Source organism: Pelophylax lessonae (assembly GCF_965119305.1).
Source record: "Pelophylax lessonae genome assembly, chromosome: 11".
NCBI classification, from domain to species: domain Eukaryota; kingdom Metazoa; phylum Chordata; class Amphibia; order Anura; family Ranidae; genus Pelophylax; species Pelophylax lessonae.
Window position 1 is genome coordinate 175,017,961 of NC_138778.1, and position 26,139 is coordinate 175,044,099.

At 45.5% G+C, this 26,139-nt stretch overlaps 2 protein-coding genes across 2 annotated transcripts in view; both read left to right on the forward strand.

Annotated features, from left to right (window-relative positions):
* Positions 1 to 26,139, forward strand: part of PPP1R9B (protein phosphatase 1 regulatory subunit 9B) — a 98,247-nt gene that overhangs the window by 29,116 nt on the left and 42,992 nt on the right. Inside the window, exon 2 of the mRNA XM_082272730.1 lies at positions 16,598 to 16,730. Within this exon, the coding sequence (XP_082128856.1) occupies positions 16,598 to 16,730 (133 nt within the window). The remainder of the gene's footprint in view (positions 1 to 16,597; positions 16,731 to 26,139) is intronic.
* LOC309566936 (uncharacterized protein) lies at positions 5,744 to 6,517 on the forward strand (the record flags this gene model as incomplete). The annotated part of the gene is made up of 1 exon (XM_082272263.1): positions 5,744 to 6,517. One exon carries the CDS (start codon positions 5,744 to 5,746, stop codon positions 6,515 to 6,517), a length of 774 nt encoding a protein of 257 aa, XP_082128389.1.

Below are 26,139 nucleotides of genomic sequence, written 5' to 3' on the forward strand. Positions count from 1 at the left end.
AAGTACTTAGTGCGGCAGTGCCTTAGGGTCCCTTGTTTGGGCCCTTGGCTGTTGGGGTGTTTTTACCCCTGGGTTACTTGTTCTTCCTGGGTTGTTGCTCCTGTTGAGCATGTTTTCCTGTTGCCAGGTTGGTTCTCTTACTTTGGTAAGGTTCCTTTCTCTGATGTGGGTACTGCGTTGCTTTTTGCGCGGCTGCGTTTTTTTCCCACCCCTCATGTCTACACTGCTTTGGGACGTCCCCGTTAGTGAAGATTATGAAGTGGCGGCGACTGTCGGAGGACGTAAGAGAAAACGGAATTTTTGTAAAATCTTACCGTAAAATTCCTTTCTCTGAGTCCTCCGACAGTCGCCGCCCCCGCCCCTCTTTTGGGGTTTGTTTATGTACTCTACTGCTATGCTACTGAAACTGAGTTGAGAATGCTGGAAGCAGGGAGGTATTGACTGAGGGGACCACCCCCTAGGGGTGTGATATGCTAAAAGCTTTGATATTAACAAATCTTGTTGCTTAGCTACTCCTGCGGAGCAAAGGTCAATTACCCCATTAGTGAAGATTATGAAGTGGCGGCGACTGTCGGAGGACTCAGAGAAAGGAATTTTACGGTAAGATTTTACAAAAATTCAGTTTTTCCATCCATCCAGCGGATCAGATCGGATGAGAACGGACAGACAGTCCGTTCTCATCCGATTCCCCTATAGAGAACAGCAGGGACCTGACAGCTCTGTCTCCGCTCACAGCGTGGAGACAGAGCTGTCATCCGCCTGCTCAGCGGGGGATCGGCGGATCGATCCCCCGCTGAGAAAAACGGAGTCCGCCGACGGACTCCTATGTGTAAAAGGGGCCTAAGTTTCTAACTAGAGTCCATGTTTGATGATAAAATAAGGACTCTGGTCAACACAAAGTCTTCCTATTATATCTTTCTTCCATCAACCCGATACTAACTGGTTCGCTCTGTCAAAGCAGAAAGAGAAATGTAGACGTAAAAAGTGCAGTTGCTCATAGCAACCAAGCTGATTTCAGTCAGACTTGACTGATTGATATGCATTGCTGCACTGTGCACAATAGGCCGGTAACCTTAAAAAAGGGAGAGCCTGTAAAGTTGTAGTCTAAGCTAACAACAGAAAGGAAGTTTATCTACCATCATGTGATAGGCTGTGGTTAACAAGCTGTGATATATACGATAGAGCATGTCACCCGTAAACACACAGCCGGCAGAGCTGTGTGAACGTCTTATGCAAACTAGTATTGCATTATGTCATGCGGAAATGCTCGCCTCATAGTAATATTCTATATAATTTCTGCTCAACTGGTCATCAAGGCTATAGGGAGACAGTAAGTTGTGCACAAGAGCTTACAGTCATTTGAAGGACTTTATAAATCAGGAGGGTTGCAGTATGTTGTGGTAAAATGCAGGCATACTGCATTTTTGCGCAACACACCAGAGCTCATCTGAAATCCTTGTCCATTTTGGCACCCCAGCATTGTACTTAAATTGTCACTTTGTCATACAGTGCTTTATACCTCTTTATGACCAACAGTGCCTTGTCTCTCTCTATCATACGCAGTGCCTCATTCCTCTCCATAACACCTCATCCCTCTCTATTGGAGCTCGTTCACACTAGGAGGGTCGCCACGTCACTTTTTTGGGCAAATTTATTTGTTTCAATGGTTTAAATTTGCCCTGCACCATAGCGCATACTATGGTACCCTGCATTTTGGTGTGCACGAATTTGTAAGATGCGTGGAGTTGCCATTAAGAATTAATGGCACCAGTGCGGCTCTGCAAAAGGGCAGCGCGTTTTTGTGCAGTGCAAGAAAGGTTGTGATTTCGCATGTGTTTCCGCACCGCACCTTGTGTGAAAAAAGCCTTACACACAGTGCCTCATCCCTCTTTAATAAACATAGTGCCTCATCCCTTTATATTATGCATAATGCCCCATTCCATTCTTTTATACCCAGCCACTAATTCTTTGCTATTATATGCAGTGCCTCATTTTTCAAAATTACAAATTACATGTAGTTCTTCATCCCTATGGTATGCAGTGCCTCGTCATTCTTTCTTACATGCAGTGTCTCATCCTTCTCTATTACACACAGTGCCCCATCCCATACTACTATACACAGCCCCTTCTTCCTCCCTACTACATGCACTGCCTGTGCATGTAGTGCCTTATCTTTTTCAATTACATACAGCGCCTTATCACTCATTATACATGCAGTTCTTTATCCTCTTCTATTGCATCGTATCCCTCTTTACTACATGCAATGCCTCATCCCTCTTTATTACATGCAGAGCCTCATCCCTCTTTACTACATGCAGTGTCTCATCCCTCTTTACTACATGCAGACTCTCATCCTTCTTTATTACATGCAGAGTCTCATCCCTCTTTACTACATGCAAAGGGGGGAAGCCTGCAGATGGATGCACAGCAGTAAGCGGAAGGCTGGACATGACTGGGGTTTGCAGGGAAGGTTGCTACCCAGTGGGGGTTAACTTTTTAAGGAAGAATTAAAGCAGGTGATTGGTTTTTGGGAAGGTGGGGCAGGGTGGGGCAAGGTGGGGTTAGCAGGGGCTAGTTTAGGGTGGGACCAGGGGTCCGGTCAGTTGGAGACCAGACAGCAATAGGAGAACTTCTGTACCCCCCCCTTGTCTATCGGTATGGCAGATTTGGACTCTATGCTGGCCCAGTTACGCAGTGCGGCCATGGCGAATGGTCCGCAATGGCTTCAGGCCAATATGGATGGCTTACTACAGGGGTCGGGGCAGGTACCAGCTTCGCCTGCCCCAACTTTATCACGGCCTAGGAGGTCAAGGCCTCCTGAGCGCCTCAGCCCAGAAACGACCCCTAGGGTCCGCCGTCGCTTAGGGAGCCCCCCTAGGGACCCTTCGACCTCGGCTGTCAGTGGGAAGCCTCCTACAGGTACAGCGGGGGTCGGGAGGAATCCTCGACAAAGACGGGGCCCTGGCAAAGTGAGCGCAGCCCCCTCCAGCTCCGTTGCCCCCTCACCTGCAGCTCTGGAGCATCCGACTGGCTCCCCGGGTCCCTCCGGTGGTAGCGCGGTCCGGCGTGGGAGTGATGTGCGGGGTCCGGGTGCGGGCCTTCTTCCGGGTACGGCCGTGGCCTCTCGTGGACGAAGCCGAGGCTCCAGGAGGGTCCCCTGCGTCCCATCGGTGGTTCCGGACCGGATCTCGGCGCCCGCCGCTGTCCCATTGCGGCGGGGCGTTCGGCGGGAAGAAGAGGAGGCGGGAACGAGTGGCGGTGCTCGGCCGGAGGCGCCGGTCTGTGACGTCACGGGCATGCGACCTTTCGGATGGAAGCCTGCTGAGGACAAGTGCTACAGCGTCGCAGGGCAGTGACGTCACCGCCCAGCGCCAGACCTACGGAGGCCGCTCTGTTCCCTGCAGAGTGGCAGCTCCCAGCGATGGAGTCTTCAGCCTGTCCGGCTGCATCGGTGGCTCTTCAGGGACTGGCCAGGTGTCCCACTCGGCGGAGGTGGAAGAGCGCTCTGAAGGGGAACTGTCGGCATTGGAGGAAGAAGATACTCTGGACGTCGGGGCGGCTCCTCATTCGGGACACGGACGGACGGCTGAGCGGAGGCTTTCACCGGGTCAGCCAGGTAAGTCAGTGTCCTTTGCCTCTCCTTCCCTTCTGTTTACTGCTCCTTCTGTGCCTGCCTCTCCTCCTGTTGGGTCTTCTGTGGTATATTCCTCTGGTGTGTCTGCTCTGCCTGCTGTCCAGGCTCCATCTACGCTGTCTGCACTGCTTGGTTCGTCTTCTCTTCCAGCAAGGGGGCCCTCTTCGCCTGTTATTGGCGCGGGGGTCCTAGGTAGCGGTGGGGGGACGCATGTTTCAGGGGGTCTGGGTGCACAGGCAGTCCCGGACGGCATAGGGGGAGTGTCTTTGCTGCATACTCTTTTGTCCGGGTTTAAGGATTTGTTGTCCAGGTGCGAGCCGGCTTTAGCGGCTGCACCCGCGGGGGCGCCGATACATGCGTGGGCTGCTGCAACAGGGGGGGTTACAGAATCAGTGGGGTCGGCAGCGGGATGTTCTTCTGTTTCACGGCCGCTGGCGGAATCCACTGGATCAAAAGAGGTGAGTTCGGTGACGCCGGTACCAGCTCCTTCGGTCCAGGCCACAGGTGGGTCGGCTGATGCAGTGGAGGTAAGTTCTGGGGTGCCGTCGTCTTCTCCTGGGGTGACGCCGGTGACAAAAGGGTCGGGTTCAGCAGATGGGGACAAGGAGCTTGTGCGCTTGGCGGACTCTGCGAAGTGCGAAGTTTATGTCTGCTTCGAGGGACCTCTGGGTGCTCATTTGAAAACGGAAGTGAGGGAAAAAATTTGGCGTGGTGAGTATGTTGAGATTTTTTCTCTACTACCGTTAGAAAAATTCAACTTAGACAGGGTCAAGCCTGATGAATCAAAAAAAGAGGAGGAAGAAAAGCGCCGGTATCGTTTGATTCCGCGGTCGTTTACCAACTGGTTGCAGGCTTTCACAATTCTGGCCAGTGTAATTGGGGAAAAACATTCAGATCAGTGTTCCCCCCTATTTTGTTATTTGGATTCCATTGGGGAAGCTTATCGGGTCTACGGTGGTACGGCCTGGTTACGATACGACGAACATTTTCGTCAACGCAAGGCCGTCAGACCATCTTTGCGCTGGGATCATAAGGATATCAGTCTTTGGATGCGCCTCATGACCCAGGCTAGATCTACCGGGCACCCCTTTCAGGGCGGGGTCGGGGGGGCGGCTTCCTCGCCTTCTCCGGCCGCAAAACGTAAAGGCTTATGTTGGCAGTTTAACGAGGCCACTTGCAAGTTTGGAACCTCCTGTCGCTTCAAGCATGAGTGTTCCAATTGCGGCGGAAATCACTCGTCGGCACGATGCTTTAAGCATGGGGGAGCAAAACATGCCGACGCTGGTAAGAGGGCGGACGCCGGTGAAAGTGGAAAGGTTGGCCAGGTTCCTAAGTAGGTACCCTGATCGGGAAGCAGCCGCTCTTTTGCTGGGGGGGTTTTCGCAAGGCTTTCGCATTCCTTGTTCTTTGTCGGTGGTTCCTCCTCCCGGGGGCAATTTAAGTTCCGCTAGGGCGCATTCGTCGGTGGTCTCGGCGAAGCTTCTGAAGGAAGTGAGGTTGGGCAGGATGGCGGGCCCTTTCTCGTCTCCGCCTTTGCCGAATCTGGTGCTCTCCCCTCTGGGTGTGGTTCCAAAAAAGGAACCTAATAAGTTTCGACTCATTCACCACCTGTCTTATCCCCCTGGGGGTTCGGTGAATGACGCTATAGCGGAAGACTTATGCTCGGTTTCATACGTTTCGTTCGATAAAGCGGTGGCCTGGGTGCGTCGTTTTGGGCGGGGGGCCCTTATGGCGAAAACTGACATTGAAGCTGCGTTTAGGTTGTTACCGGTGCACGCGGACAGCCTGCATCTTTTGGGTTGTGAATGGCAGGGTGGAATTTTCGTTGACCAATGTTTGCCTATGGGCTGCGCCATTTCTTGTTCGCTGTTTGAAACATTCAGTTCTTTTTTGGAATGGGTTGTTAGGGATGTTTCTGGGTTGTCTTCCATAATTCATTATTTAGACGATTTTCTGGTGATAGGTCCTCCGGGGGAGGTGATGTGTGCGACGCTTTTGGCTACGGTCCAGCAGCTGTTTGATTATTTTGGAGTCCCATTGGCCCCTGACAAGACTGAGGGGCCGTGCACGGAACTGCGATTTCTGGGTATTGTCATTGATACGATGGCAATGGAATGCAGGCTTCCGGTTGACAAGCTATTGGACCTACGCGGAGTTATTGCAGGGACCTTGGACACACGAAAAATTCAGCTGCGTGCCCTGCAGTCTCTGCTGGGAAAATTGAATTTTGCCTGCCGCATCATGCCCATGGGGCGGGTGTTTTGCCGGAGGTTGGCGGCTGCCACGGCGGGAGTCAGGGCGCCGCATCATTACATTCGCCTATCTAAAGAGCATCGTGATGACTTGCGGGTTTGGGATTTGTTCTTGAGCTCCTTTAACGGCCGTTCGGTTTGGTTGGAAGCTCCGGTGTCGAACTTTGACCTGGAGCTGTTTACTGACGCGGCAGGCTCGGGGGGTTTTGCGGCCTATTTCCAGGGGCAATGGTGTGCGGGGGAATGGCCGGCCTCCTGGCGGGATTCTGACTTCATTCGTAACTTGGTTCTGTTAGAATTATTTCCCATTGTGTTGGCCGTGGAGTTATGGGGTCAGGATTTCACAAATAAGAGGGTCCGTTTTCATTGTGATAACCTGGGGGTAGTTCAGTCGATAAACAGCATTACTGCTTCTTCTCCACCGGTTATTAGGTTGCTTCGCCACCTGGTGCTCAAATGTTTGCTCCTGAATTCTTTTTTCTATGCTGTGCATGTTCCGGGTGTTGACAATTCGGTGGCTGATGCTCTTTCTCGCTTCCAGTGGGACAGGTTTCGGAGGTTGGCACCGGATGCGGAGCAGCAAGGCCTGATGTGTCCCGGGGAGCTGTGGAACATCGTCTCGCCGCAGTAATGGATTTGGTTCGAGCGTCGGTTTGTCCTTCCACTTGGACGGCCTACGAAAGGGTGTGGGCGACGTGGCATCAGATGGTGAGTGAGGTGGGGGGTCTTTCTGGTGATCGGGAACGGTTGTTCCTGCTCCTATATTTTGTGAGCCTGAATTTTGAACAGCGTGTGTCTATTTCTACGTTACGCCGCAAAATGGCGGCCTTGGCCTTCTACTTTCAGTTGTGGGGGGTTGCCGATGTAACCAAACATTTCCTTGTTCAAAAGGCCTTGAAGGGTTATGCGAGGGGTACTCGTTCGATTGATTCCAGGCGCCCGGTTTCCTTTGATGTGTTGTCCCGGTTGGTGGACTGCTTGCCGGGAGTGTGTTCTGCGGACCAGGAGGTGGAACTCTTCAGGACGGCGTTTATCTTGGCGTTCTTTGGAGCTTTTCGGATTAGCGAATTGGTGAGTATTTCCAGGCGGGGGAATGGGGGATTGCAGTTGGGGGATGTTTGTTTGCATCCGGACAAGCTTCTAATCCGGATACAAAGGTCAAAAACGGACCAGCTGGGCCGAGGGGCTTGTGTTGAGCTAGGGGTGGTTCCTGGGTCCTCGCTTTGCCCCGTGGCTGCGGTGCGGCATTGGTTACAGGTGCGCTCCGCTCAACAGGGTCCTCTGTTTTTACGGGCTGATGGCACGGCCCTCTCACATTTTCAATTTACGGCTGTCTTCCGGAAGTGCTTGGGGGCAGCCGGTTTTCAGGGGACGGATTTCTCCTCTCACTCTTTCCGCATTGGAGCCGCCACGGAAGCGGCTCGGTGGGGCCTTGGGGATCAGGCCCTTCGGAAAATTGGGCGTTGGGAGTCCAGGCGATTTCGCTCGTATGTCCGTCCGCATCTGTTGTGATGCGGCAGAGGGGATCTGTTCTGTTCTGGTCGGGGCCCAGGGGCGGTAATTTAGTGAATGTTCGTTACGTGTATGCTGGTGTTTTCTCTTTGTTTTTCTCTGTGGGTTTTTGTGTGTGTACTCAGGACGTATGTTGGTATGTACCCCTCCTTATGTTTTACAGGAGCCACGGAAGTCTTGGTCTGGATATTAGGACATTCTCATGTGGTCTGGGGTGCTCGGAGGGCAGCGGTTAGGCCAGAGGGGCGCCAATTGGGTTTCAGCAGGGAGGAGGTAAAGGTTAGATGGATTGGGGTCTCAGGCATGCTGTGGTCCCATGTCCTCCCTGAAGTCCATCGTTGCGCCCGTCTTGAGCGGCCGCCCGACATACTTTTGTTGCATGCGGGCGGCAATGATCTGGGCCTCCGTTCCTCCAGGGAGCTGATTAGGGATGTCAAACTGGACTTCCTGAGGCTGCGGACGCTTTTTCCGCGGACTGTGGTGGTGTGGTCGGACATTGTCGCCCGCACTTCTTGGCGCCTGGCTCGTTCGGTGACTAGCCTGAACAAAGCCAGGATTAAGGTGAATAAGGCGGTGGCCAAGTTTGTTGTGCGTAACGGGGGACTGGCGGTCCGGCATCTTGAGCTGGAGCAGGACCCGGCCCTTTATCTTAGAGGTGACGGGGTTCATTTGAACGCGGTGGGCATCGACCTGTGGACTTTAGGTCTGCAGGAAGGTATTCAGAGGGCACTGTGGGTTTGGAGGGCTACACGGCCATAAGGGGTCATGCCCATGTGCTGTGGCTGGGGTTTTAGGGTCTTGGAGGGCTGTGACTACTTGGAAAGGGAATATGGAGGGGTAGGGCCCATCTTAGGTATGGGTGGACCTACCCCTGGCAACGTCAGTAGGCGGTATCAAGGGATCCCAAAGGTTCATAGTCCTTGAGCTGGTGCAGTGGCGGCTGAGGGCCTGGAGGTCTATTGGGGTCAGGGATACAGCCAGGGGGGAAGTCAAGTTGCCTTCCAAGATCCTAAATGGTTATTCGCTTTTAAATTTTGGTATTGGATTGTTTTTGTTGAATAATGGTAATTCTTTGCTAGCTAGTGTTTTACTAGTTAGTTCTAATAAAGTTGGCTGCTATGGCCTTTTTAAACCCAAACAAATGATTGTAGTGTCCTTCTTTCTTTAGACAAGTAAAAGGGGAGTCTGTGGGTAGGTTTGGGTTGTATGGGGCAAGGAGCAGCCGCAGCGTCGGCAATACCACAGTCATGTCTCATCCCTCTTTATTACATGCAGTGTCTCATCCCTCTTTACTACATGCAGACTCTCATCTCTCTTTATTACATGCAGACTCCCATCCCTCTTTTCTACATGCAGTGTCTCATCCCTCTTTATTACATGCAGAGTCTCATAGCTCTTTATTACATGCAGTGTCTCATCCCTCTTTATTACATGCAGAGTCTCATCCCTCTTTACTACATGCAGTGTCTCATCGCTCTTTACTACATGCAGACTCTCATCCCTCTTTACTACATGCAGAGTCTCATCCCTCTTTACTACATGCAGACTCTCATCCCTCTTTACTACATGCAGAGTCTCATCCCTCTTTACTACATGCAGTGTCTCATCCCTCTTTACTACATGCAGTGTCTCATCCCTCTTTACTACATGCAGACTCTCATCCCTCTTTATTACATGCAGACTCTCATCCCTCTTTTCTACATACAGTGTCTCATCCCTCTTTATTACATGCAGAGTCTCATAGCTCTTTATTACATGCAGAGTCTCATCCCTATTAATTACATGCAGGGCCTCATCCCTCTTTATTACATGCAGAGTCTCATCCCTCTTTACTACATGCAGTGTCTCATCCCTCTTTACTACATGCAGACTCTCATCTCTCTTTATTACATGCAGACTCCCATCCCTCTTTTCTACATGCAGTGTCTCATCCCTCTTTATTACATGCAGAGTCTCATAGCTCTTTATTACATGCAGTGTCTCATCCCTCTTTATTACATGCAGAGTCTCATCCCTCTTTACTACATGCAGTGTCTCATCGCTCTTTACTACATGCAGACTCTCATCCCTCTTTACTACATGCAGAGTCTCATCCCTCTTTACTACATGCAGACTCTCATCCCTCTTTACTACATGCAGAGTCTCATCCCTCTTTACTACATGCAGTGTCTCATCCCTCTTTACTACATGCAGTGTCTCATCCCTCTTTACTACATGCAGACTCTCATCCCTCTTTATTACATGCAGACTCTCATCCCTCTTTTCTACATACAGTGTCTCATCCCTCTTTATTACATGCAGAGTCTCATAGCTCTTTATTACATGCAGAGTCTCATCCCTATTAATTACATGCAGGGCCTCATCCCTCTTTATTACATGCAGAGTCTCATCCCTCTTTACTACATGCAGTGTCTCATCCCTCTTTACTACATGCAGACTCTCATCCCTCTTTACTACATGCAGTGTCTCATCCCTCTTTACTACATGCAGTGTCTCATCCCTCTTTACTACATGCAGTGTCTCATCCCTCTTTACTACATGCAGTGTCTCATCCCTCCTTATTACATGCAGAGTCTCATAGCTCTTTACTACATGCAGACTCTCATCCCTCTTTACTACATGCAGACTCTCATCCCTCTTTACTACATGCAGAGTCTCATCCCTCTTTATTACATGCAGAGTCTCATCCCTCTTTACTACATGCAGACTCTCATCCCTCTTTACTACATGCAGACTCTCATCCCTCTTTACTACATGCAGAGTCTCATCCCTCTTAATTACATGCAGAGCCTCATCCCTCTTTACTACATGCAGAGTCTCAGCCCTCTTTACTACATGCAGAGTCTCAGACCTCTTTTCTACATGCAGAGTCTCATCCCTCATTACTACATGCAGAGACTCAGCCCTCTTTACTACATGCAGAGTCTCAGACCTCTTTTCTACATGCAGAGTCTCATCCCTCATTACTACATGCAGAGTCTCAGCCCTCTTTACTACATGCAGAGTCTCATCCCTCTTTATTACATGCAGAACCTCATCCCTCATTACTACATGCAGTTTCTCAGCCCTCTTTACTATATGCAGTGTCTCAGCCCTCTTTACTACATGTAAAGTCTCATCCCTTTTTATTACATGCAGATTCTCAGCCCTATTTACTACATGCAGAGTCTCAGCCCTCTTTACTACATGCAGAGTCTCATCCCTCTTTACTGCATGCAGTGTCTCAGCCCTCTTTATTACATGCAGAGTCTCAGCCCTCTTTACTACATGCAGAGTCTTATCCCTCTTTATTACATGCAGAACCTCATCCCTCATTACTACACGCAGTGTCTCAGCCCTCTTTATTACATTCAGAACCTCATCCCTCATTACTACACGCAGTGTCTCAGCCCTCTTTACTATATGCAGAGTCTCATCCCTCTTTACTATATGCATTCTCTCAGCCCTCTCTATTACATGCAGTGTTTGAGCTCCCTTTACTACATGCAGTGTCTCATCCCTCTTTAATACTTACAGTGGCTCAGCCCTCTTTATTATATGCAGTGTCTCAGCCCTTTTTTATTACATGCAATGTCTTAGCTTTCTTTATTACATGCAATGTCTCAGCCCTCTTCACTACAAGCAGAGTCTCAGCCCTCTCTATTACATGCAGTGCTTGAGCTCCCTTTACTACATGCAGACAGTGTCTCATCCCTCTTTACTACATGCAATATCTCAGCTCTCTTTACTACATGCATTGTCTCAGCCCTTTTTATTACAAGCAGTGTCTCATTTCTCGCTATTTAAACACAGTGTCTCATCAATTTCTATTATATACAGTGACTCATGCCTCACTACTATGTGCATGGCCTAATTCCACTCTAATACATGGAATGTCTCATGCCTCTTTATTACTGTTTGCCCCTTCACACACCTTTTATAATCTGATTATACAACCTACACAGGTTAGGTTAAATGATCCAAACACGGTAAGAAAATTGCTTGAAAGAACCAAGTGTGAAATATTCGTCCAATAATAATCTGTCCAGACATATTACAATGTGATGTACACTGTGTAAGGTCCTACCTAGGCAACGCAATATATTTAAAGGAAATCTATGGTCACAGCATACACTTGACTAATGCCCCGTACACATGTTCCGATAATCATACGATAAAACTCGCTTTCGACCTGATCGCGCGATAATCTGATCGTTAGTGTTGCCTTATGAGTTTAGGCGTAATCTCCCTTACCGTGTTGTGATGATGAGGAGTTATGTATAAATCCCCATTAGAGATTGTACACAGCTTTCGACAGCCGATCACGACAGTTGGTCCAACAAAATCCGAAAGGAACAAACAGGAAAACTTCTGTCGTACGATAGCCCGGCGAACGACAATCGTTTCATCAGTACACTATGCGTCCGCTAAAAATCGATCGACAAAGACCGGGCATGATCAGAAACACTAAAATAGCACAGAAAAGGCCTGGTTTCCATTGTTTTTGTTTTGCACCATCTGATACGTAGCTAAGCAACCAGGAAGCTTTTCCCGAATCGTACGTCAAAAATCATACGGTTTGTACGCATTGTTGAATTCGATGTTAGTATCATGCAACAAAATGCGAACAATAAGTCGTCCGATTATCTGAACGTGTGTACAGGGCTTAAGGCACAACAGAAGTCATCAACCCAACGTGATAATTGACCACTATGCTAAACCTAACTACAATAAACACAACAACACCATTTTGGAGTAAAATTGGACAGAGCAGCCATTTAATAACAAATAACCAAATATAACAAAACATTCCCTAAGCCCCCCGTTCACACTAAGGCGACCTGTGAGGCGACCTGGTCGCCTCACAGGTCGCCGTAGGTCGCCTTCCATAGGGAAGCTGCGGACCTCGGAGGTCGCGGTGCGAAGTAGCGTCGCTGCAATGTGAACCGGCTGTAAAACAGAAACAATAATAATAACAATAAACATAAGGTTGTCAATCTTTGGAGGCGCAAAGTATGAAACATCCACATTGTAGCTGCGTAACTACTTACACGGTCCCTGGTTGGGAAACAACCCCAACTCTCTGTAGATATCTCCCAGTTCAATTTACTAGTTAAACCACCATTAACTGGTATTCTACAGGGGACTCCATACCTTAGATGGGTCCCTGTTATGATAATCACAGCAGATTTTTTAAAATGCCTCCAAAGACCCCCAACCACCATACCACTATGACCATCCCAGGAGAATTGATCCAACGCAGGGGTGGGAGGGCAGGAACTTTCTTCTTTATAGGCTCTTCTCCGAATGTCTGTAAATTTATGATCCCGCCTTGAAGACCCCCTGCAGCCCCTCCTCCCACTGTAAACCCATCTCTGTAAGTGCCTCTTCTGTATTTTTCTAATTTAAATGAACCCTCTCTCTCCCTGATTCTCCTGTTTTCCCAGTCATGTTAGCCCTACCCTATTTTTCTATTTCTTTTTTGGTTTGGGCTACTCTTTCATTCTGTCAGCATTGTAAAAGGTACACAAGCAGTAGTTAATACCGACAATTCAATAGAAGCTTTTTTCATTTCATCTTGTGAGTACTGCTTGTCTCCTGGTCATCCCTTTCCACAACTTCCTGAATCCCCTGCATGGTTTGCAGCTTCTCCTCTGTTGTTTATTTTCCATTTCTATGGACTACATATCCCAAGGTGACTTGCTGCCTGCAAGCAGTGATTGCTATACTGACTCCCCCTCCTGAAACTCATTCTTTCAGCACCTCTGTATTTCACTAGGCAGGCTCTGTGAAATGTGTGACAAAGCAGTGTGTATGCACAGGCCATAGTAAACAGTGTCACAGAATTTAGATACTTGCTGACCGTGCTATTGCCGAACAATGGCTATTTCCTGGCCAGCCAGTTCTGAGAGGGCGTTATATGAAGTCCTCCTGTACTGCTGCAGTGTGCGGGTGGCGCACTCTGTGATCGCTGTGTCACTAGGACACAGCTGATCACACATAGGGGTAAAGAGCCAATCACAGCAGCCCTTTACCTTGTGATCAGCTGTGTTCAACCACAGCTGATTACGATTTAAACACAAGCCGGTTATCGGCATTCCTTTCGCCACACTGGCAGCATGAGGAGAGCTGATAACTGGCTTGTGTGAAAGGGACATCGAAACTGATAATCAGGGCACTGATTATTAGTGCAGTCCCAACAGTGCCCACCATTGCTGCCTATTACTGCCCACCAGTGCTGTCAATGTGCCCACCAGTGCTGCCCATCAGTGCCGCCTACCAGTGCCCATTACTGCAGCTTATCAGTGCCGTCTATCAGTGCCCATCAGCGCCATCTATCAGTGCCGCCCCAGCCATGCCTCCTCATCATTGCCCACCAGTGCTGCCTCATCAGTTCAGCCTATTAGTGCCCATTAGTGCCATCTATCAGTGCCCATCAGTGCAGCCTATCAGTGTCCATCAGTGCAGCCTATCAGTGTCCATCAGTGCTGCCTATCAGTGCCCATCAGCGCCATCTATCAGTGCAGCCTCATCCGTGTCTCCTCATCAGTGCCCACCAGTGCTGCCTCATCAGTGCTCATCAGTTCAGCCTATCAGTGCCGATTAGTGCCACCTATCAGTGCCCATCAGTGCAGCCCATCAGTGCAGCCTCATCAGCGCACATCAGTGATGGAGAAAAATTACCTGTTTGCAAAATCTTATAAAAAACTATGAAAAATGTTTTAGTTTTTTTTTCCGTCTTTTTTCATTTATTTAGCATTAAAAAAACAGAGGTGATTAAATACCACCAAAAGAAAGCTCTATTTGTGTGAAAAAAATTATAAAACTTTCATACGGGTGCAGTGTTGCATGACGGCGCATTTTTCCTTCAAAGTACGACAGCTCTGAAAGGTGAAAATTGGCCTGGGCAGGAAGGGGATGAAAGTGCCTAGTAGGCAAGTGTTTACTAAATAATGTATAGGAATCTTCACCAAGTAAGTTTACAAACTTCAGCATTGTTCAGAGTAATAGGAGCAGGCTAGAAATAATTGAACTACAATGTGGAAATGAATAAATGATTTTGCATTTTTACCATGAATACACTTTAAATCTAAACACCTTCACCCTATATTGTTGGTGAATTTTCTTGAGATTGTATAATATGGTTGAAAGCGCGTGACTATCTTTAATCTATTATTGTTTAAACTACGGTAATTCAATTGATGTTTCCTACAGCCTCATCCAAATTTTATAAATGCATTGGGCCATATGTACGCTCCCACACACCTTTATTATTATGTACATTATGTACATTTTCTAAAACTAAGTGAAAACTGATATGTAAACTTAAGGCTGTGCAAGGACAGAAGTCTAGGTCATATTTTTCTGACTAGCTTAAAAACCTTCCTTGAACAACATTTGGCTGATTGGCTAGGTTCACACTTGTTGATTCGTTACATATTTAAATAGTTACATAGTTAGTCAGGTTGAAAAAAAAGACACAAGTCCATCAAGTTCAACCAATTAAACAAAAAAACAAAAAAACAACAATACAATCCTATATACACAATCCTATACCCACAGTTGATCCAGAGGAAGGCAAAAAACCCCAGCAAAGCATGATCCAATTTGCTACAGCAAGGGGAAAACATCCTTCCTGATCCCCTGAGAGGAAATTGGATGTTCCCTGGATCAACTTTATCTATAAATGTTAGTACCCAGTTATATTATGTACATTTAGGAAAGAATCCAGGCCTTTTTTAAAGCAATCTAGTGAGCTGGCCAGAACCACCTCTGGAGGGAGTCTATTCCACATTTTTACAGCTCTTACTGTGAAGAAGCCTTTCCGTATTTGGAGATGAAATCTCTTTTCCTTTAGACGTAAAGAGTGACCCCTTGTCCACTGTGATGACCTTAAAGTGAATAACTTAACACAGAGTTCACTATATGGACCCCTTATTTGTTTGTACATGTTGATCATATCCCCCCTTAATCTCCTCTTCTCAAGAGAGAAGAAATTCAGTTCCTCTAATCTTTCCTCATAGCTGAGCTCCTCCATGCCTCTTATCAGTTTGGTTGCCCTTCTCTGCACTTTCTCCAGTTCCCAAATATCCTTTTTGAGAACTGGTGCCCAAAGCTGAACTGCATATTCCAGATGAGTTCTTACTAATGATTTGTACAGGGGCAAAATTATATCTCTCTCTCTGGACTCCATGCCTCTGTTAATACAAAAAAGGACTTTGCTCGCTTTGAAAACAGCAGCTTGGCATTGCATGTTATTATTAAGCTTATTATCTACCAGAAAACCCAACTCCTACTTCACCATTGAGTCCCCCAGTTGTACCCCCCATAGTATGTATGATGTATGCATATTCTTAGCCCCAAACTGCATAACTTTACATCTATCCACATTAAACCTCATTTGCCACATGGTTGCCCAATTAAACAATGCATTGAGGTTGGCCTGTAAGTTGGAGATATCCTGTAAAGAAGTAATTCCACTGCATAGCCTGGTGTCATCTGCAAATTGTACTTTTAATCCCAGACCCTATATCATTTATATAGATATTAAAAAGTAAGGGTCCCAACACTGAACCTTGGGGTACACCACTGATAACGTTAGACCATTCCCAGTAAGAACCATTAACCACTACTCTCTGAATTCTATCTTTTAGCCAATTTTCTATCCATTTACAAAATGATCTTTCCAAGCCTGTAGACTTTACCTTACACATTAGCCGTGTGTGGGGAACTGTGTCAAACGCTTTTGCAAAATCCAAGTATACTACATCCACAGCCCCCCCTCTGTCCAAGGTTTTACTTACCTCTTCTTAAAATAAAAAATCAGGTTTGTTTGACAACTTCTGCCCTTCATGAATCCATGCTGTCTGTTTCTTAAAATATTTTTTTCAGCAAGAACTCATCTATGTGGTCTTTTATTAAACTCTCCAGTATCTTCCCGACTATAGAAGTTAAACTAACAGGTCTATAGTTACTTGGTAAAGACTTTGATCCCTTTTTAAATATAGGCACCACATTGGCCTTACGCCAATCCAGTGGTACTATTCCAGTTCTTAGCGAGTCCCTAAAAATGAGAAACAATGGCTTTGAAATTACAGAACTTGCCTTGAATCGTCCAGATGTTGACATTTTCAAGATAATTAGATTTAGGTGCCTCCAATGGGAAGTGATAATGAATTTATTTAAGCTTGCATAAAACTAACTGTGCTCATCCAAACAGGTCTTCAGCACATACTCCAATGAGGAATATGACCGCCGCAATGACGATGTGGACCCCATGGCTGCCTCTGCAGAGTATGAGCTTGAAAAACGGGTCGAGAGGCTGGAACTCTTCCCTGTAGAACTGGAAAAAGGTAAATGACACATTATACTTCCATGCCTTCTCTTATGTTCATTCACAATCATACCTGCAGTGTTTTTATAGGTCATGATTATCTCATATGAAGTTAACTTCAGAATGTAAAGTAGTCTAGGGTGACCCTAGCCTTGCTAATGCTAAATTAATATTGGAACATATTGGAGCAGATCCCTATATTTGTGTCCTGCCAAGTTCTAACTAGGCCAGTTGGTTGGTAAAAGTATTAAAGGATAAGTTCACCTTTAAAAAAATAAATAAATGCACATTGTTTGCAGGTAAAAAAATGTGCATTTACTATTTTTTTTTTTTAGGAGCTTGGAAAGCATTGCACCCGCAATCAACGGATCGCTGGTGCCATGCAGAACTCCTGCAGACTGTCAGTATAAGCTGTCTGCTCGTACATCGTACAGTTTCACACTGACAGGAAGACTCAATGATCTACCACAGCACTCAACAGTGCCGTGGTAGTTCATAAAGAACTACAAGCCAACAGCCGCAAAGGATGTTGGTACATGTAATTCATTCATTCACAGAGATCTGAAAATGAATGATGTGGCAGTGTGACAGCTGGTATGGGGAACCCCTCCCTGTACTGCTGTTACACAGAGGCAGCAGACCCCCGAACAGCTGCAGGAGTGAGAACATTTTACATGTTCCATTCCAAAAATGGGTGGAACGTGTAACATGTTCCCAAAGGTGAACTTATCCTTAAAGGGTGGATAACTGTACACCATGAAAAGATAAAACTCTAACTTCTTTTTTGAATCGATTAAAACCCTTGGACAACCGTACAGCTACACAGACAAACCAGGTTGATGCATTTCATGTCCATAGACGCTTAATAATGTGTTTATGATTAGGCGCCCGTGGACATGAAATGCATCAGCCCAGTTTCTCTGTTTATCTGTGCTGTTGTCCAAGGATTTTAAATGATCCATCATTTCATGTTGTGTGGTTATCCACCCTTGCTAATTTTGCTTGTCATTGTTAAGAGACAAACCTGCACCCAGGCTGTCACTGGACCACTAGAGTGGTGGACCGACCTGGAGCTATGTTTGCTTTGTTGGTAGGCCAGTTGGCTGACTGAAGTAATGATGTTGCTACTCTTCCCACATAGGGGCCAGAGCAGCGGGATGATGCTGCAGAGCAGAGAGTCGGGAGGAGGGTGCTGTGGCATGCATTGTTGCCCATGTTTTTTTTAATGACCCTGTTTACCGCTCTTGTATTACCCTAACCATTCCTTTTATGTCCATGCATTGTCTTGATTGCCTGTTTTATACCTATGTATGGCCAGGATTTACATTTTTTTGCCGTGTGTAGTCAGTGTGTTACTCTCATTTGTTGCTCATGATTATTGGTGTATTGCCCTTGTTTATAACCCATATATTGTTGCAATTGCCCATTTGGTGCTCATGTATTCTTAGGATTGTCCAAGTATGCTCCTGTTTTGCTAGCTCTTTTCCCATGTATTTTTATTGAGAGTTTGCTGCTCGTGTATTTTCAGGATTTCCAGTGTTTTGCCCATGTGTTGCCTTTGTCTTAACCATGTGTCCTATTTTTCATGATATTGTAACCACTAGATGGAGTGCTGGTTAAAAGTGATAGCTATTTCTTTTACATTATTTACATATTTGCTTATAAATAACTACAAAAATAATTTATATATATACAGTATATATACATTGCTCAAAAACATTAAAGGAACACTTTGAAAACACATCAGATCTCAATGGGGAAAAATATCATGCTGGATATCTATACTGATATGGACTGGGTAATGTGTTAGGAACAAAAGCATGCTACATCATTTGATGGAAATAAAAATGATCAACCTACAGAGGGCTGAATTCAAAGACACCCCAAAAATCAAAGTGAAAAAATTATGCAGCAGGCTAGTCCATTTTGCTTAAATTTCATTGCAGAAACTCAAAATAGTACTCAGTAGTTTGTATGGCCCCAAGTGCATGTATGCATGACAACATCAGGGCATGCTCCTAATGAGACAATGGATGGTGTCCTGGGGTATTTCATCCCAGATCTGGAATAGGGCATCACTGAGCTCCTGAACAGACTGAGGTGTAACCTGGTGGCGTGCTATGGTCCAAAACATAATGTCCCGAGATGTTCTATTGGATTTAGGTCGGACGAGCGTGGGGGACATTCAATGGTATCAATTTCTTCATCCTCCAGGAACTGGCTGCATACTCTCACCACATGAAACCGGGCATTGTCATGCACAAGGAGGAACCCAGGACCCACTGCACCAGCGTAGGGTCTGACAATGGATCCAAGGATTTCATCCTGCTACCTAATGGCAGTCAGGGTGCCATTGTCTAGCCTGTAGAGGTCTGTGTGTCCTTCCATGGATATGACCAACACTGACCCACCACCAAACCCATCACGCTGAACGAGGTTACAGGCAGCATAGCATTCTCCACGGCTTCTCTAGACCCTTTCACATCTGTCACATGTGCTCAGGGTGAACCTGCTCTCATCTGTGAAAAGCAAAGGGCCCCAGTGGCGGACCTGACAATTCTGGTGTTCAATGACAAATGCCAAACAAGCTCCATGTTGCCGGGCAGTGCGCACAGAGCCCACTAAAGGACATCGGGCCCTCAGGCCGCCCTCATGAAGTCTATTTATAAATGTTTGGTTAAAGACATTCATACCAGTGGACTGCTGGAGGTTATTTTGTGGGGCTCTGGCAGTGCTCATCCTGTTTCTCACTCAAAGTAGCAGATATCGGTCTTGCTGATGGCTTAAGGACCTTCTATGGCCCAGTCCAGCTCTCCTAGAGTAACTGCCTGTCTCCTGGAATCTCCTCCATGCTCTTGAGACTGCTGGGAGACACAGCAAACTGTCTAGCAATGTAAAGTATTGATGTGCCATCCTGGAGGAGTTGGACTGCCTGTGAAACCTCTATAGGGTCCAAAAAACTAGTGAAAAACAGTCAGAAAAGATTAGTAGGAAAAAAAATGTCAGTGGCCTCGACTTAAAACCATTCCTGTTATGGAGGTCATCTCATTGTTGCCCATCTAGTGCACCTGTTGTTAATTTCATTAACACCAAAGCAGCTGAAACTGATTAACAACTCCCTCTGCTACTTAACATACCAGATCAATTTTCCAGCTTACTCTGATTAAAAAGCATTCCTTTAATTTTTTTAGCAGTGTATTTACAGGTGTATCTCATAAAATTAGAATAACATCAAAAATTGTATTTATTTCAGTATTTCAATTTAAAAAGTGAAACTCATATTTTATATAGATGCATTACACACAAAGTGATATATTTCAAGCTTTCTTTTGGCTTTCAGCTAGTGAAAACCCCAAATTCAGTATCTCAGAAAATTAGAATATTACATAAGACCAAAAAAAAAAGGATTTTTATTACAGAAATGTTGGCTTACTGAAAAGTATGTCCATGTACAGTATAGCATGCACTCTATACTTGGTCAGAGCTCCTTTTGCATGAATTACTGCATTAATGCGATCAGCCTGTGGCACTGCTGAGGTGTTATGGAACCTCAGGTTGCTTTGATAGCACCCTTCAGCTTGTCTGCATTGTTGGGTCTGGTGTCTCTCATCTTCCTCTTGACAATACCCCACAGATTCTCTATGGGGTTTAGGTCAGGTGAGTTTACTGGGCAATTAAGCACGTTGAAACCATGATCATTAAACCAGGTATTGGTAGTTTTGGCAGTGTGGGCAGCTACTGTGTCCTGCTGGAAAATGAGATCAGCATCTCCATAAAGTTGGTCAGCACTGCAGAGGGAAGCATGAAGTGCTCTAGAATTTCCTGGTAGAGGGCTGTTCTGACTTTGGACTTTTATAAAACGCAGTGGATCAACACCAGCAGATGACATGGCTCCCCCAAATCATCACTGACTGGGGAAACTTCACACTGAACCTCATGCAACTTGGATTCTGTGCCTCTCCACTCTTCCTCCAGACTCTGGAACCTTGATATCCAAATGAAATGCAGAATTTCCCACAGTCAGTGATGATTTGGGGACCCATGTCATCTGCCGGTGTTGGTCCACTGTGTTTTTATCAAGTCCAAAGTCAGCGCAGCCCTCTACCAGGAAATTCTAGAGCACTTCATGCTTCCCTCTTCCGATCAGCTTTATGGAGATGCTGATTTAATTTTCTCAGCAGGACGTGGCACCTGCCCACACTGCCAAAACGACCAATACCTGGTTTATTGAGCATAGTGCTTGATTGGCAAACTCGACTGCCCTAAACCCCATAGAGAATCTGTGGGGTATTGTCAAGAGGAAGATGAGAAACACCAGACCCAACAATGCAGATGAGCTGAAGGCCGTTATCAAAGAAACCTGGGCTTCCATAACACCTCAGCTTTGCCAGGAGGCTGATCGCCCCAATGCCACGCCACATTGATGCAGTAATTCATGCAAAAGGAGCCCCAACCAAGTATTGAGTGCATACTATACTGTACATGGATATACTTTTCAGTAAGCCAACATTTCTGTATTTCAAATGATTTGTATAATGCGCTGCCAAGCCGCAGGAAGCCTAGGTGCAAAATTAGTATTGGTGCCACATCCCTCAGAATAGGAATAGAAATAGAAGAAGAAAAATTGGACTTTACTGGCACCAGTATTAAAAATTATATATTTTTATTGAAAGATAGTATAAAATAGTTGGACAAAAAATCAAAGAAAAAAGACAAACATACAGATTATAAAATAAGGCAAACAGCCTCAAATAGATGTACAAATTCCATCATTCATAATATAATACAGTATATGATATTCAGGTGACAAAATTAGAATACATCACATATTAAATAAATTCATGAGATGGCTGTAAAGGAAAATATACAACCGTCTCTGAAATCCGTTTATACAGTGTTGATGAAAAGACGATGAGTTAATCCGAGTTGCCCTACATGTTTCGCTTATCACTGTAAGCTTCCTCTGGAGCAAGTGGTATATGAAACATCTGTGTAATAACATAAAGGAATAAGTATACCAATGCACACATATATGTACAGGTCTAAACATTTCTCCATATATATCACAGTGTATTCAAACCATAGGTATGACAGTAAACACACAGAAAATAATACATAATCATATGAGGCTAAAGGGGTCCCCCTGCTCGGAGAAGGGCACCCATTTAGCCTCATATGATTATGTATTATTTTCTGTGTGTTTACTGTCATACCTATGGTTTGAATACACTGTGATATATATGGAGAAATGTTTAGACCTGTACATATATGTGTGCATTGGTATACTTATTCCTTTATGTTATTACACAGATGTTTCATATACCACTTGCTCCAGAGGAAGCTTACAGTGATAAGCGAAACATGTAGGGCAACTCGGATTAACTCATCGTCTGTTCATCAACACTGTATAAACGGATTTCAGAGACGGTTGTATATTTTCCTTTACAGCCATCTCATGAATTTTTTTTAATATGTGATGTATTCTAATTTTGTCACCTGAATATCATATATTATATTATGAATGATGGAATTTGTACATCTATTTGAGTCTGTTTGCCTTATTTTATAATCTGTATGTTTGCCCAACATTTCTGTATTAAAAATCCTTTTTTTTATTGGTCTTATGTAATATTCAAATTTTCTAAAATACTGAATCTTGGGTTTTCACTAGCAGTAAGCCTTTAACATCATCATCAAAAGAAAGAAATGCTTTAAATATTTCACTCTGTATGTAATGCATCTATAAAAAATATATGAGTTTCACTTTTCGAATTGAATTACTGAAATAAATGACCTTTTTGATGATATTCTAATTTTATGAGATGCACCTGTATACATTTATAATACAGGGTATATACTGTATACACTCACCGGCCACTTTATTAGGTAAACCTGTTCAATTGCTTGGTAACACAAATTGCTAATCAGCCAATCACATGGCAGAAACTCAATATATTTAGGCATCTAGACATGATGAAGACAACTTGCTGAAGTTCAAACTGAGCATCAGAATGGGGAAGAAAGAGCATTGAAGTCACTTTGAACGTGGAATTTTCACGCACCTCTAGGGTTTACAGAGAATGGTCCAAAAAGAGTAAATATCCAGTGAGCGGCAGTTGTGTGGACAAAAATGCATTGTTGATGTCAGAGGTCAAAGGAGAATGTGCAAACTGGTTTGAGATTATAAAAAGGCAACAGTAACTCAAATAACCACTCGTTACAACCAAGGTTTGCAGAATACCATCTCTGAATGAACAACACATCAAATCTTAAAGCAGATGGGCTACAACAGCAAAAGACCACGACAGGCAGGGGTGGACTGACAACTCATGGGGCCCCCGGGCAATCAGAGATCATGGGGCCCCCTGTGTCCACACTCAAGCCACACAAAGCCCCACCTACAAATTGCAGCTCAGCCACATAGAGTGGGCATTTAAAATATCTACCACAGCATAGCCTGCATGGAAGTTCCTGGCTTCTTTCTGTAGTGTGTAGCCTCTCATGGGGCCCCCTACTGACCGTGGGCCCTCGGGCAGTGCCCTAATCCCCGAATGGTCAGTCCACCCCTGACGACAGGTGCCACTCCTGCCAGCTAAGAACAGGAAACTGAGGCTACAACTCGCACAGGCTCAACAAAATTGGACAACAAAAGACTGGAAAAACGTTGCCTGGACTGATGAGTCTTGATTTCAGCTGCAACATTCAAATTAGAGGGTCAGAATTTGGCATAAACAACATGAAAGCATGGATCCATCCTGCCCTGTATCAATATTTCAGGCTGGTGGTGTAATGGTGTAGGGGGTATTTTCTTGGCAACACTTTGGGCCCCTTAGTACCAATTGAGCATCGTTTAAGTGCCACGGCCTACCTGAGTATTGTTCCTGACCGACCATGTCCATCCCTTTATGACAACAGTGTATCCATCTTCTGATAGTTCTTTCCAGCAGGATAATGCACCATGTCACAAAGCTCAAATCATCTCTTCTTGAACATGACAAGGAGGTCACTGTACTAAAATGGCCCCCACAGCCACCAGATCTCAATCCAATAGAGCACCTTTGGGATGTGGTGGAATGGGAGACTCACATCATGGATGTGCATCGGACAAACCTGCAGCAACTGCGTGATGTCAATGGACCAAAATCTCTGAGGAATGTTTCCAACACCTTGTTGAATCTATGCCACTAAGAATTAAGACAGTTCTGAAGGCAAAAGCGGGTCAGGCCTGGAATTAGCGAGGTCTAATAAAGTGGCCGGTGAGGAGTGTATATATATATATATATATATATATATATATATTTTTTTTTTATATATATATATTGTGAGGGATTAGCTCGGTGGCGGGTGTGGATGACCCCTTGGGGGGTGCGTTTTCCCAGAGAGGTAGCCGACAAGTGCTTGCAAACAAACAGTGTGGTTTATTAAATGGTGTTTTCTTCACCAGGCTGTATGCAGCAAAACATCCAAAATAAAATAAAACAGAAAATAAATCCTTGCCTCTGTGGGCGGCTACCTTCTCACAACTGGAACCTGCCTAAGTGTCTGTCTCCAACCTACCGTCGGGCAGACTTCCTTGTCCTACAGCGGACACTCAATAGTCCTTTTATAATAGCTTCACAGGGCAACACAGTCCTTTGTTTCTTTCACATCAACAGTTCGTCTTCTCACCTTTGAGACGTATTCACCCTTGGTTACCGTCCCGGGCACACATCACTCCGGGGGGTCTTCTCCCAGGCCCACACATCCTGTCGGGAGGCACACGCTGACTGTCCTCCTGCTCCCAGCCCACATGGCTTCAGGACACAGCTTCTGGAGGCAGCAAGGAATAGGACTTTCTCTGAACAAATTATAGAGCCTTAACTCCCTCATTCTGAACAGGTGAAGGGCTTTCAACTTCCTGCTGGCTAGCTCTGTAGCCAACACCCTAAATTAATTAATGGACTTTCTAAATCAGGTAGAAATGTATCTCCTTCCTGTGACTACATTCCCAGATTTAGCTGACTTCCTGTTACATACCCCCCCCTCTTGTTTCAACCCTAGGGTTGGGACACAGATTTCCAGGCACGCATGTGTCAAGCACTGCTGACTCACTGATAAGCCTCCTATTATCCTCAAGCTTCCGGATGAAACTGTTTTGTCATCTTCATTGACGGATTTCTCATAAATGCCACACAGTTTGTCTCTCATCTCATATACACATTCTTCAACTGCATTTTTGGCATCATTTCGCTCCTTCTCATTTCTGTCATCTTCATTGACAGCTTTCTCATAAATGTCAGACAGCTTGTCCCTCATAACCGTCTGTCCAATCCACCATGGAGGACCGTGATCCATAGGCAACTCAATTGGGCTAGTCTTAATGTCTTCAACATTCTTAAGACGCCTCTCTCTGCAATCCATAAATGTTTTCCACAAAACTTTGAGAACCTTTGCTTCACTAAGCTTTGTTCCAAGTAGGGACTCTTGACATCCCTCTGTGACTTGAGTTGCCTCTCCATACAGCTGTACACAATCATTGACTTTTTGTTGTAAAAGGGAATGATCTTCCTTCTTGAGCTTTGCTTGCTCTAAGATGCTGTGCAGAGGATTTTCCAATTGAGACAACAGGCTGTCACACATTTCTTCAAAGTGACCCCTGTTCCTTTTCCCAGAGATATCAATATCATTCAAACATTTCATATTCATAGGCAGATCTGAAGCATTTGCACTCATCAACTTCTTAAACTTTTCGCCCTCCTGAGCGAGTCGCAGTAAAGGCCTACTATTTGATTTGATATTCAGTTTATATTTCTTGCCAAACTCTTCACAGAAGTAGCCAACCAGAACATCATCAACTTTCCTTCCACCAACATAGGGGTCAAAGGCAACAACACAGTTGAACCCAGCGATCTGGGTGGTATCCATTATAGACCTCCTCTCTGCATCAGTGAAGAAGCATGGAACTGCAACACATTCTTTTACAGGTTTCTTCAATGCACTTTCTGCTGAACTATTTGACCGCTCAAGGTCACCTAGTTCTTTTTCTCTATCTGAATTCCACATGGAATGCATCTCAAGATCACGATCAAACTTCTGCCACCCGTCTTTCACCAGTTCCATTTTGGAAACACTCCCTGAAAGGCACTTATTCATTTGCTTCACGTTTTCACCAACAGCCTTAATTTTCTCCACTAGGTTTTCAGCCTGAACTGAGAAATCACCACATTTCTTACTCAGCTCCTTTGTTTGCTGAAGTTCTAATGATACATTTTCCAATGCTTGAAGTTTTTGAAGGAACGGTTTATTCCAAAGGGGTGATTCAAGCCACATGTCGTCACATTTCTGAGGCTCACTCAGGACAGACCCCAAAACACTGATCCTTTTAAAAACTGCATCAGGCACACTATCCCCTCTTTGGGACAGATCCTCTGTTGCCTGGAATTCCTCTT